Source organism: Gigantopelta aegis, chromosome 10 (genome assembly GCF_016097555.1).
Source record: "Gigantopelta aegis isolate Gae_Host chromosome 10, Gae_host_genome, whole genome shotgun sequence".
Lineage (NCBI taxonomy): Eukaryota > Metazoa > Mollusca > Gastropoda > Neomphalida > Peltospiridae > Gigantopelta > Gigantopelta aegis.
The window spans coordinates 30,957,174-30,971,440 of NC_054708.1; the positions used below are offsets into that span (position 1 = coordinate 30,957,174).

At 38.7% G+C, this 14,267-nt stretch overlaps 1 protein-coding gene across 2 annotated transcripts in view; it reads right to left on the reverse strand.

Moving 5' to 3' along the window:
- Nucleotides 1-3,399: 3,399 nt before the first annotated feature.
- The window catches only part of LOC121384368 (xenotropic and polytropic retrovirus receptor 1-like), a 41,630-nt gene continuing 30,762 nt past the window's right edge, over nt 3,400-14,267 (reverse strand). For both annotated transcript variants that reach the window (XM_041514733.1, XM_041514732.1), the window contains 4 exons: nt 11,424-11,599; nt 8,543-8,676; nt 6,230-6,418; nt 3,400-3,814 (listed from right to left, as the gene is read on the reverse strand). In XM_041514733.1, the coding sequence (XP_041370667.1) occupies nt 3,733-3,814; nt 6,230-6,418; nt 8,543-8,676; nt 11,424-11,599 (581 nt within the window). In that variant the 3' untranslated portion in view covers nt 3,400-3,732. The remainder of the gene's footprint in view (nt 3,815-6,229; nt 6,419-8,542; nt 8,677-11,423; nt 11,600-14,267) is intronic.

Here is a 14,267-nt window from a genome sequence, read left to right on the forward strand (position 1 = left end):
CACATTCATGAATTATAATGGCAGCAAATGACCTCATTAAAAATTGCTAATATTCGATAAATATGTGAGTCTGTGAAAAAACTCTGCCAAAGTACAAAAAAAAATAACATTTTGATTTTCAAATCTGTTAAATATTTCACACCTGTATCATGTTGTAAATATACAGGCCAAAAGTAGGATAACTAATTAGTGATTACCATAAGACTAGAAATTAAACATGTAGCCAATATAAATTTTGCAAACAGAAAGTAAAGGTACTGTTTGGTATTATTTACTTAATTTTCAAAATTAGACTATTTTTGTGTTAAAATGACATTATGCACGATTCTTATTGGCAACACTGGTCTGGTTTTCCATAGATGGCCACCTATCATATTATATGAACGTGGATTGAAAGACATCTTGAACAACAACCATCTATGATTAAAGGCAACTTCCGATATGTATGGTCTGCATACATAAGCATGTATTGTAATCTGTATATCTAAATGTCATTAGCAAAAAAAATGCTTTTATACAAACCCTTATTATATAAATACTTTTGGTACAGATAACTCGGTCACGGTAGATGGAACTGGAGAAAACTTGGGAGTATTTTCTCTTTTATATATACATCACCTGTCCTTAAACTAGTGCATATTCCCCTAAGGATAGTAGTCTGGTTCAAACATTCCAACAGCCAACGGGATGGCCTAAAATTCTTCTACTGTGCACCCCTTCCTGTTCCGGTCACTGACTGTAACTTCCTTCTTTTTTTTCTTTGCGTCTTATGGTGTGCAGTAGAAGAATTTTAGGCCATCCCATTGGCTGTTCAAACCAGACTACTATCCTTAAGGGAATATGCACTAGTATTGAGGGCAGGTGATGTGGAAAAGAAATGTTGAATAGCCAGAAATTTATACCATCTTACAGTTACATGGTAGCTTAAGTTATCACATTCCTAGATGATGGACTTATTCAACCATTGTGATATACTTTCTGTAGTTATTTTCCTACAAAATAGTAATTACAAAAGAGCTTCCCCCCCCCCCCCCCCCCCCCCCCAAATTAACATAACAGTTGCCAATTGTTTTTAAAATCTGCAACTGCCGAATTTGGCGAATGACAGAGCTAGTTTTGAATTTGGAATCTACAAATGAACAAAACTTTGACTGAACAGTAAGAGGGAAGGAAACAAAATGGAAGAACATGTAGTCATGTAACTGGAAGTGGATATCCTGGACAAAAAGGATGACTGCAGCTACTTGACTGGCTGTTGGGATGTTTAGGTCAGTCCATGGGCAAGAGGGGGATGTACTTGGTGAAATCTATAGTCCTTCCCACAGGAAACGCCTTTTTTTTCATACAATGGAATTTACTATAAGCTATTTATTTCTGAGCCGAGTGTGTTCTAAATTGCACACAAAAATAGTTTTTTTACTTTTCTTTTCACGTCAAACCAAACTGAAATTATTTACAAAAATCTTTTTTGTAGGAGGATGGGATGGACTATAGATTAATGATGCAAAATGATAGATGTTCAGCCATTGTTACTATTATATAATATTGAATCTAGAATATTGACATTCCATTATGATGGATTTTCAGCCATTAACATAATGATATAACTTGGAAATCTTGAATAATGACATTGTATGATGATGGAATTAGTCAATATGGTATAGTTGGAAATCTAGAATAATGACACTGTATGATGATGGAATTAGTCAATATGGTATAGTTGGAAATCTGGAATAATGATATTGTATAATGATGGAATTAGTCAATGTGGTATAGTTGGAAATCTAGAATAAGGACACTGTGACTATCATTTAATTTGGAATCTAAAATACTGACATTTCGTTAGGATGGATTTTCAGCCATGATTGTAATGTATAATCTGTTATTTAGAACACTGACTTTCCAGTTTCATATCGACTGATTTTTTTTAGTCATTGTGATGTAATTTGGAAATCTAGAATAATGGAATTCTAGAATAATAGGTGATGGAATCAGGTAATAATCAGGTAATATGAAATAATTAGAAATTAAGAATAAGCAGGATTAATTTTCAAATATTATTTGGGATCTACATGTAACTCTCAGCCATAATTATGACATACTTTAGAATCTTGAATGATCTTGAATGAATTATGCTACTAGCTTTGGCCAGAAATAAGAAAGAAAGAAAGTGTTTTGTTTAACGACACCACTAGTGCACATTTCTTTATTAATTATCGGCTATTGGATGTCAAACATATGGTCATTTTGACACAGTCATACACATGTAGAGATGAAACCGCTATATTTTTCCATTGGTAGCAAGGGATCTTTTATATGCACCATCCCACAGACAGAATAGCACATACCACGGCCTTTGATATACCAGTCGTGGTGCACTGGCTAGAGTGAGAAATAGTCCACCGACAGGGATCGATCCTAGACCGACTGCACATCTAGCGAGCGTTTTCCCACTGGGCTACGTCCCACCCTCTGCCCAGAAACCTGCCAGAAAGTTTCACCAACGTATTCCAATATGATGAACTGTCGGCCATTATGATAATGATATGAATATTGTCGGTACTGTCAATTCAAACGAGACGGATGAAAAGGCTAAGCATTTCCAAAAATAGCAACTGCCCTTTGACATGGAAGTGTTTATATATAATACTCAAGGAGGAAGTGTTTTTAAAAATCTCACACAATTTGTTTAACTTCTCACACTGGCTGACTGTTCATGTGGAAAGACACAATTATGATGAATACTCTGTGATTAAAAATGAAAATACATACATGTATGATACAAACATTCCAGATGTAGATTCTACAGATGTGGAATGCTAAAGGCATTAAATCACTAAACCATGGAGACGAATTAAAAAAATATATAGTAGACGCTAAACCGGCCATAGATGTTATTTGCATACAAGAAACCTGGCTAGATAATGATAACCAAGATAAAACTAAAAATAAAAAATATTTTAGAAACTTTAATATTCCGGGGTATTTTGGGTTTTTTTAAAATAATAAATTTTCTACCAGAGGAGGTATAGCTACTTTCATCAGGAATGACATGTCCTACTCCCGCATCCCGCTCAATGAGACCAAAAATAATATTGAGGTCTTGGGCACTACAGTGTATGGCGGAGTCGAGAATATAGATATTTATAATTTTTATGTTCACCCAGGTAGCCAACACAATAAACTTACTATAAATAATTATTTGGATTCCATTTCTAAAACACAAACTAATAAATTAATTATTTTAGGAGATTTTAATTGCCGTAATTCTTTATGGGGATCTACTACTAACGATAAACGATTCTCAGAATGTGAAAGTAATACAATGGTTTTGTTTGCTTGATTTTTCATTAGAAACACAGAGTCACAGAGACAAAAATGCATACATTGAAACTTGCATTGTGATATAAAGAAATGTTTTATTGAACGACGCACTCAACTGCATTGTGATATGTTCTGTCTCTGTAGTGATAACAAAATTTCAAGTCTGGATTCAAGCCAAAGCTCAAGTCTAGACTCTAGCACCATACAAATGCCATTAACTTTTTGTGTGTAAATATTTGATAAAGCACTGGCCCTCAGGCTCACAAGATGTCTGGTTTGGCACCTTAAGTTAGTAATTCTGCGTAGGAGTAAAACAAATGTCCGATTACGGTAATACTTTGATCAGTGGGCTCACTGAAATCACTCGTTGTGCATCTGTTGTTAGCTGCGTCCGATCGGCAGCACCCGTTACAAGCCTTTCATTTTGTTCTTCATCAGAGGTACTTTCTCTTCGTCGTTGTCAATCCACAGTCGCAAGTCTTTCTTAGGACTGAAAAAAAAGACAAAAGAAATATTTTGTTTTTCAAAGACACTGTCCTGAGTTACAATAACAAATCCTTTCTAATTCCTTAATATTATACATTAAAAAACCCACAAAAAAAACCAACAAACATTAATTTTATCTGTGTCTGTTTTTCTGTTCTGTTTGTAGTAGCTCAAATCTCATTTTATTTCCCAGTATATATATAAATTAGTGAAATCTCTTAATATCAGACTTTCTGTAAACCAAAATTCCCTCAAAACTGGACATTTTACAAAGTCCCTTTTTAAAAACCACAACAGAATGTAACCTCTAAAGCGGATCCCTCATAATACTGGACATTTTTATTGGTCCCAAGGGTGTCCAGTTTAGAGGGGTTTCACTACATTTAAAAAAAAAAAACCAACATAATATGTAAATTCTTTTGAGGCAAAATCCAGTTTCGACTACTACAAACATGAGATGACCAGAAACACATTGGATATACAGACACTGATATTCTAAACACGAAAACGTATTAAATCTGTAATTTTAGTTCATAAAAAGGCTCTGTTAGTAGGTCCGACGCCATATACTAGAGTAACCGTAAACAAAATGTGTTGAGTGCGTCGGAAATAAACCATTTCCTTCCTTTCCTTTTAGTAGGGAACATGTTACCATGGCAATAAAATCTGGATAGATCTTTCAACAACAAAAAATTCCAGTTATTATCACAAGGGAGTCTGGATGGTTAAAAAGCTATTCAAATATTAATTTTGTATCAGCAAGATCTGGTTGTTTTTTGTTCATGACTGCTTGTGATGGGATTTCATTCAATGTATGGCGATCGTTAAACATCTCTTCTATTCTATTCAATGTATGGTGATCGTTAAACATCTCTTCTATTCTATTCAATGTATGGTGATCGTTAAACATCTCTTCTATTCTATTCAATGTTTGGTGATCGTTAAACATCTCTTCTATTCTATTCAATGTATGGCGATCGTTAAACATCTCTTCTATTCTATTCAATGTTTGGTGATCATTAAACGTCTCTTCTATTCTATTCAATGTATGGCGATCGTTAAACATCTCTTCTATTCTATTCAATGTATGGCGATCGTTAAACATCTCTTCTATTCAATGTTTGGTGAAGATACAGACCGACATAAAGGAAGGAATGAATGTTTTATTTAAGGAAGGACTCGACACATTTTAATTATAATTATTTTAATTACAATTATATGGTGAAGGACCACACAGATAATAAGAAATGAAACACACTGGACTGTCAGGGATCTTTTATATGCAGCATCCCACAGGATAGTACATACCAACAGCCTTTGTGATACCAGTTTTGGAGCGCTGGCTGGAACGAGAAATAGCTCAAACACCAGTTTTAGAGCACTGGCTGGAACGAGAAATAGCTCAATCGGCCCACCAACAGGGATTGATCCTATACTGACTGCATGTTAGGTGAGCAATTTACCACTGGGCTATGTCCTGCACCCAGACTTTTTTTTTTTTTTTATCCCACTGCCCCCTTTCCTTTCTCTCCTTCAAATTCCATCTCATTTCTTCCTGATCTGGCAACTCCTCCTATCTTTCAACTTCTTTCACTGTCCACCTCCACATCCCAGTCCTTGTCTCTCCAACCGCGACAGGTGCTCGTCTCTTGTGGCTATCCGTATCACACACCTGCCATTCCCCATCAGCTTTTAGCTGTGGGGTTAGTCTGCACCCAGACTTAGACAAAGCATAGGGAAAGAAAGAAAGAAAGAAAGAAAGAAAGAAAGAAAAAAAGGAAAGAAAAGAAAAGAAAAAGAAAGAAAGAATTTGTTTAATTATTATTTAATGACACACTCCACACACTCATGTCATGGTCATATGGTAGTTGACGTATTAGTATGGGTAAGAAAGGCAAAGAAACTTAAGAGAGAAAACCCACTTGTGCCACTTCATGGGCTACTCATTTCAATTAGTAGCAAGGGATCTTTTATATGCACCATTCCTCAGACAGGATAATTGATACCATAGCCAGTTCATACCATACCGATTATGCACCACTGGGCTACATCCTGGGACTGCTTAATGCATGGTGAAAAAGATAATGGATGGATGGATGGATGGATGGATGGATGGATGGATGGATGGATGGATGGATGGATGGATGGATGGATAGATGGATGGATGGATAGATGGATGGATAGATGGATGGTTTTTGGATGGATGGATAGATGGATGGATAGATGGATGGTTTTTGGATGGATGGATGGATGGATGGATGGATGGACTAAATAAACGAAAGGATGAAAAGACAATTTAGTTACTACAGGACTAATGGATGGATAGAAGGAAGGAAGGAAAGGAAAAGTAATTACTAACAGCAATCATGGATTGATATACATGTATGGATGAATTTCTGGAATAATAACAAATGATTACCTTCCAAGATATCGAGCGCGGTTTTGAATATGCCTGGAATTCACCCCATCTGGCTCGTCCATCAAATCGATGAGTTGAGCCTCATTGTTGGAATCAACTGGACCAATAGAAATATCTCGGACGGCTCGGAATTGACCACAGTTGTTTAAGTGTTCATTCTCCAGTCGGAAAAAATTCCATATAAACCGCCTGAAAAAACAAACCCTGATAAATGATCAAAATGCCCCATGCTGATAATACTTGGTGCATGACGAGTCCTTTTTCAGATACTGAAAATGTTTTGATCAAAGATTACTAATGAATCTAACTGTGTTTATATTAAACCTGCACCATGGCCATGAATTAAAATTACGGTTAAATAGGCTATGTTCTATTTGAGCCTAGTGTGTACGAAGCCAAAACGATGGTGCGGCAAATGTCTGCCATCAACCTCATACTCTTTTTACGGCCCTCTGTACAAAATATCAGAGTCACTTCTAGTGAATCTCACTTACTTAGCTCAATCTTTGCTGATCCAATCAACATTATTGTGAATTTCAACACCCTCGTGAACAGAGAATTAAATTATTAATTTGCCATTTTGCTCCAAAATCTAAACTGTACATTGCTAATGTCTCATTGTTAATTGTGACATCATTTACATTTACATGCCATCGGGCTATTTCTCTATCCAGCCAGTGCACCACGACTGGAATATCAAAGGCTGTGGTACGTGCTATCCTGACTGTGGGATGCTACTGATGGAAAAATGTAGCGGGTTTCCTTTCTGAGACTATACATCAAAATTACCAAATGTTTGACATCGAATAGCCGATGATTAATAAATCAATGAGCTCTAGTGGTGTTGTTAAACAAAAAACCCTTTAACTTTTAACTTTAAGTTTACATGTGACATAGATCACATGCTGACCCAATTAGTAGAAAAATTATAAGTTGTATGTTTTGACATAAGCTTATTTGTGTGTTGCAGCTTGTTTGCAGTTGCTTTGTAATAAATAAAATACTACACTCGCCTGCCTGCCATACCATTTCTATGAAACTCGTGAACTGTTCACTAATTTCATGAAAATGGTATGACAGCCAAACTCGTTTAGTATTCTATATACATATATATATATGAGCTTATAAGTATGACACAGAAACAAAATGTCCACTCTGACAGTGTTTCACTAATGTTTGAGAAAGTTACTAGCCCTCACAGAAGCTATATATACTGACATCCAAAAGGAACTTTATAAGGCTTTAAACTGTATTATAGAAAACCAACAAATGGCATGGTGGGATGAAGTTCAACATTTAACATCACAATGCACTTCATGATACATGCCAATTTTTTTTAACATAGAGACAAAGACTTTTTGGGGGGGGGGGGGGGGGGGGGACATTACAAATATGGATGATGATGAGATAAATGGTGAAGCCGCAGTATTTCAATTTCGGTATGGGACTACTTGAGAGGTCCATGCTCTATGCTTGCTGTCAGTTGAGCTATCTTGTTATTACCCGAGCTCGGGGTACACGGAACCTGCAGTGCATGTTGGGTAATCATCCCCCTTGTAGGGTCATATACTTAAGCGACACACCCATAATCGTACACGTGAAGTGGGTGAAACTCGGTATGTGTAGCCTTACACCTACACCGGCCTCGGTGGCGTCGTGGCAGGCCATCGGTCTACAGGCTGGTAGGTACTGGGCTCGGATCCCAGTCGAGGCATGGGATTTTTAATCCAGATACCGACTCCAAACCCTGAGTGAGTGCTCCGCAAGGCTCAATGGGTAGGTGTAAACCACTTGCACCGACCAGTGATCCATAACTGGTTCAACAAAGGCCATGGTTTGTGCTATCCTGCCTGTGGGAAGCGCAAATAAAAGATCCCTTGCTGCCTGTCGTAAAAAGAGTAGCCTATGTGGCGACAGCGGGTTTCCTCTAAAAACAGTGTCAGAATGACCATATGTTTGACGTCCAATAGCCGATGATAAGATAAAAAAATCAATGTGCTCTAGTGGCGTCGTTAAATAAAACAAACTTTACTTTCCTTACACCTACCCACTGAGCCTAGCGGTGCACTCACTCTGGGTTGGAGCCAGTACTGGCATGAAAAATCCCCCATACGTTTTTGTAAGATGGTTTCTAAATTGGTTCTATTAGATTAACAACAAGAGTTATAAAAAAAATTACATTTTATGTATGTAAACTTTATTTTGAACGTCAGTATATTATAATAATACAGTTGATAATTTCCACTGGACACACCCAAAAAATTAACTAGCCAGGACTGACAGCTATTGGATTTTTCGAACCTTGCCACTCACCTGAAGACTTCTGCACATGACATCAGAGTTGTCAACATCTCGTTGTGAAACAGTAAGCTTTCTCCCACTGAGACAGACATGGACCAGGAGAATCTCAAAACAAAGTCCTCCACTATCGCAAAATAATAGTATGCCTGCAAACATAAAGTGCAAAGTGTCATACACTGAAAGCAGACTTAGAAGTCCGACGGCATACAGCATACATTTACAAAGAAAAGGGGTGAAAACAGGAGTGTTATTTTCATAGGTGTACAAGCTCCCATTTTCGTAGGGGGCGGGCTAGGTTTGCCCGAATTAAATGAAAATGCCAGAACCTGGGGGGAAAAAAAATAAAGCAATTTAATCATATTTAGCATTACTACCAAACAGCTATATAGGGTTGCAAACGAATCACTACACATTTTTACATGGATTACAACTAATTTGGATGGTAGAATGATGGAAATACATGGTAAAAAGGTCTCAGATTAGCCCATTTTACCAGAATATCTGCATAATTTTTGACCAAATTTGAAGTTTGCTCCAGCACTGGGGGAGGCAGTTGTCCCCCTCCCGCCCCCGTCTCGTACACTTATGGTTTCTTTGGTTGTCCTAATGTTGACAAGGTAGGCACTAATTTCTTAATCTCAAGAATATCAATCCTTTGAGCGACCATCTACCTCCTAAACGATGAGAGCAATTAACCAATGAAAAGGGCATGTCTAGGGGACGTGTGCTAGATGGTTTCGTGTATTTTCAGTGGCAGTGATCATACTAGTGTTTGTAGTAGCTCAATCTTCATTTTATTTCCTAAAAAAATATACTTTTGGTACATATGTAGCCATATTGTGGTTTTTTACATGGTACCATGTTTTTTTTAAGAGCGCCAGTAGCCTATAGTACCTCCGTCTTCAGCTCTTTAGGTTTTCTGTTGGGGTTACCTCAACCTTAGCTCCTGGATCAAGATCCTACCCGGGAAGCAAAGGGCTGGTTTTGGAGTTTGGAGTTGGGAGTTTTCCCTTCTCCTAGATAGATTGTCTTTCTGGACTTACGGCTTCTATCTGGTTGTCTATTTACCAATAGCTGGAACTGGATTAGTAAGTGTCAGAGCATATCCATACACCGATGGCTCATGTATACTCCACCTCTGGGGCTCCAGCTGCTCCGAGATCCCCCTCAGTTTAGCCTAGGTCTGCGAGGGTCAGTTACCATGGTGTGCCAAGCTGTGAGAGCTGGGGCACTGAGGGAAGGAAGGAAGGAAATGTTTTATTTAACAACACACTCAACACATTTTATTTACGGTTATATGGCGTCGGACATATGGTTAAGGACCACACAGATATTGAGAGAGGAAGTCTGCTGTCGCCACTTCATGGGCTACTCTTTTCGATTAGCAGCAAGGGATCTTTTATATGCACCATCCCACAGACAGGATAACACATACCACGGCCTTTGAGATACCAGTCGTGGTGCACTGGCTGGAGCGAGAAATAGCCCAATGGGCCCACCGAGGGGGATCGATCTCAGACCGACCGCACATCAAGCGAACGCTTTACCACTGGGCTACGTCCCGCCCGAGGGGCACTGAGGGAGTCTTGTCTGTGGAGAGGCTATGTACCGGAAGGGTGGAACTTGCATGCATCTACCCCCTGTTCATCTCGTCAGACTATCCAGCAGCTGCAGCTGAAAGCGAGAAAGTTGTAAGCCCACTACATTACACTACAGCACTAGACACACCACACAAACCTGTGGTCAGGAAACCACCACACCACTTCAGTCGGTGGGCTCATTGGGCTATTTCTCGCTCCAGCCAGTGCAACACGACTGGTATATCAAAGGCCATGGTATGTGTTATCCTGTCTGTGGGATGGTGCATATAAGAGATCCTTTGCTGCTAATCAAAAAATAGTAGCCCATGAAGTGGTGACAGCGGGTTTCCTCTCTATATCCGTGTGGTTCTTAACCATATGTCTGATGCCATAAAACCGTAAATAAAATGTGTTGAGTGAGTCGTTAAATAAACCATATCCTTCCTTTTGGGTTTTTGGTAGTATAAAATTAACCAGAAGTAAAATCCAGTCTGGGCTATGACAAACATTAAGATGATGGAAACACATACTGAATTAACAGACACCAATGTTCTAAACAGGAAGCGGTATTTCATATGAAATTGTAGTCTTTAAAAGGGCTTTTTAGTTACTATGGCAGCAAACCTCAAGACAGGCTCTTTAAAAAATCTCATTGATACTACCTTGCCAAGGGAAGAGATAGCAAGAAAAGGAAGGGAAGCAGGTGCCAATCATAAGCCCATCACAAACACCCTTACCCCACCATTCCCTTGTCAGGAAAACTTCCGTTTCACCTAAGCTTAAAGGGACAGACCCTAGTTTCAGCCCATGAAAATGCACACTAAGTTTAGTTAATCTACAAACCTGTAACACACTTGGATAAAGTTACAACAAAGTGAAACAAAAGTCTGTGACCTTAAAACCGGAAAATATCCTTTATCGTTTGGATAAAGTTACAATTGAGTGAAACATGAGTCTGCGACTTTGAAATGGTGAAATACCCTCTAAAAATAAGACTAAAACTCGACTCCATGACTGTTACTTCTCAGACGCATGTGAGTTTTTAAAAATATGAGAAAGGCATTTTGTGATATTAAAAACACCAGGATGACCAAAAACACTTCGAAGTAAAGTATGATTTCAGTTATCAGAAACTGCTCTAATACTAAAAAAAATATGCCTTAGTATTTAAAAACTAGGGTATGTCCCTTTAACAATGTACCATTTTAAGTAAAGAAAAAATCTAAACTCCTATTATCCAAAGCAGCCCTTCTCATTGCTTGAATTATAGATCTGCCCCTGGAGAGGAATGGGCTATACTGATCACACCATACCTTATAAGCATAGACGATTTCTTCGCGAAGAAAGCGATTCTCCCCTGCGTTCTTATCGAATAAACCCCAATCCATCTTGATGTCCCAGGTGTATGTGTAGCAGGAACTCACAACAGCAGACACGATCCACAGGTAGAAAAACACACTCGTCTGTCGGTACGTGTCGCCATACACCTCTGAAGCAGATAAACACACAAAGACATACAGGGCTGAATTTACAAAAGCCGGTTTATGTCTAACACACATATATCTGCATATATTTAAAATGCATAAACACTGCATTTAAGAAAAAAACAGGGTCCATATATTCGGCCCTCAGTAAAACACACCTTGACCTGAAAAAAGTTGATTACGAAAAGCCATATAAGATATTACGATATTGAGCTTTGATTTTTAATCCATTTGTAGTACTATTTGTAAAACAAATTCACCTGTTAAGGGGAGGTAAAAATTATCTCTCCTTGAACTAATCTCAGGGGAGTGTTGGGAAGCCAGAGTGGGAGCTCCCCTTAAAGGGAGACATCAGGTACAATTTAGTTTATCAGTTACCGGCCTCGGTGGCGCAGCGGTTAAGCCATTGGAATACAGGCTGGTAGGTACAGGGTTCGCAGCCCAGTACCGGCTCCAACCCAGAGCGAGTTCTTAAGGGCTCAATCGGTAGATGGTAAGGCCACTACACACTCTTCTCTCTCACTAACCAACTAACAACCAACCCACTGTCCTGGACATACAGCCCAGATAGCTGAGGTGTGTGCCCGGAACAGCGTGCTTGAATCTTAATTGGATATAAGCACGAAAATAAGTTGAAATGAAACGTTTATCAGTCTGAGTGTAGTACTGTTGCTATAAAGCGCTACTCCTAATGGCAGTAGCTAGTGGGGATTTCCCTGTAAGCTCAGTTGCTATTATAACACCAGATTCTCATACAGAGGATTCACGGTTCGCGCCCACTTAGTGGAGGTTGATTTATCTGTAATATAACAAGTACATGTATAATGACAAAGAAAACCACAGTTCAGACTAAGAACTGAAGGACAACTATATTGAGTGAAAAAGAATGGAGGTTGTACGTGGTCAGGAGGTTTGATCAAAGTACGGGAGGATGATTACACTGCAACTATATAACCTACTCTTACAAGTCCGGTTACAGATTGTTCGAAGCTGTCTTGTAAAACCATCGTAGGCTATGACGTCACTATAGCACACGCCATAGTGGCGGTTTTACGATGTCGTAACGCTAAGATTGCTTCGAACATGTAGGCCCTGGTTTGTAATGTTTATTATTTACATTTAAAGGGAAACAATATTTGTTTCTGTGCACATTTTATATATGTGGCTATATGTTGTCTAGCATATGATTATTGGAGAAAAACAGACGGAGAGTTTTATTTAATGACGCACTCAACACATTTTAATTCAGGTTATACGATATCAGTCGCATGGTTAAGGACGACACAGATATTGAGAGACGAAACCTGCTGCCACCACACGATGGGCTACTCTTCTGCTTAGCAGCAAGGGATCTTTTATATGCAGCATAGTACATACCACATCCTTTGCTACACCAATTGTGGAGCATTGGCTGGAAATATCCCAATGGGCCCACTGATGGGGATTGATCCCAGACCGAATGTGCATCAGGCAAGCGCTTTACCACTGATCTACGTCCCGTCCCAAAGAGAAATAGAATCAGAAACAGAGACAGACGACTTGCTAAACCATACAGGCTATTCCTACACTATTACAATTTGTTTACCAATTTGCTTTCAGTATTCATATATACTGTTGTTCTCTCCATTATATTTCTCATGAATTGTGATATGTTACTGTGATATGTGTATGTAGAATAGAGAGGGACTCTAGGGAGACCAGTCACCATGTACTGAATATTTTCACCCTCTGAAAATCAATAATTTTATTGTTACTGATATTGTTGTTGTGTTGCGTCCAACAAGGTGGATTTCATTTCATTTTAATTTATTTTCATGCTAATATCCAATTACAGTTCAAGCACGCTGTCTTGGGCACACCTCAACTACCTGGGCTCCGTCTGTCCAGGAAAGTGAGTTAGCTGTTAGTGGTTAGTGAGAGAGAAGAGTGTGTAGTGGTCTTACACCTACCTACCGAGTCGTTAAAACATGCTCTGGGTGTGAGTCGGTACCGGGCTGCGAACCCAGTAGCTAACAGCCTTATGTCCAATGGCTTAACCAAGGTTGATTGTTCCTGCGACCTATCATATTTTGAACACTGGGCTACCAGCTGCCTCTGTTTACCAGGATTTCCTGTATTTAAGCCGTAGACTTAAAAATGGAAAATACAACCTTGGAGAAGATAAAGGCTCAGGGCTTAAATTTTCTTAAGTTTGAGAAAAAAAACAGTTATACAAAAATAAAGACAAAAGGTACACAATAATTGTTGTTCCATGACAACTTTATATAGTCGCATGCAAAACATGTTTAAATATCAGAGGGGCAGTTATTAATACGACTTTTAATTGAGAAGTTGCAATGCATACATGCATTCTAGCCACCTCAGTTTCACAGTTGAGAAAAGGGAAGAGAAGAAAGAAAGAAAGAAATGTTTTATTTAACGACGCACTCAACACATTTTATTTACGGTTATATGGCGTCAGACATATGGTTAAGGACCACACAGATTTTGAGAGGAAACCCGCTGTCGCCACTACATGGGCTACTCTTTCCGATTAGCAGCAAGGGATCTTTTATTTGCGCTTCCCACAGACAGGATAGCACAAACCATGGCCTTTGTTGAACCAGTTATGGATCACTGGTCGGTGCAAGTGGTTTACACCTACCCATTGAGCCTTGCGGAGCACTCATTCAG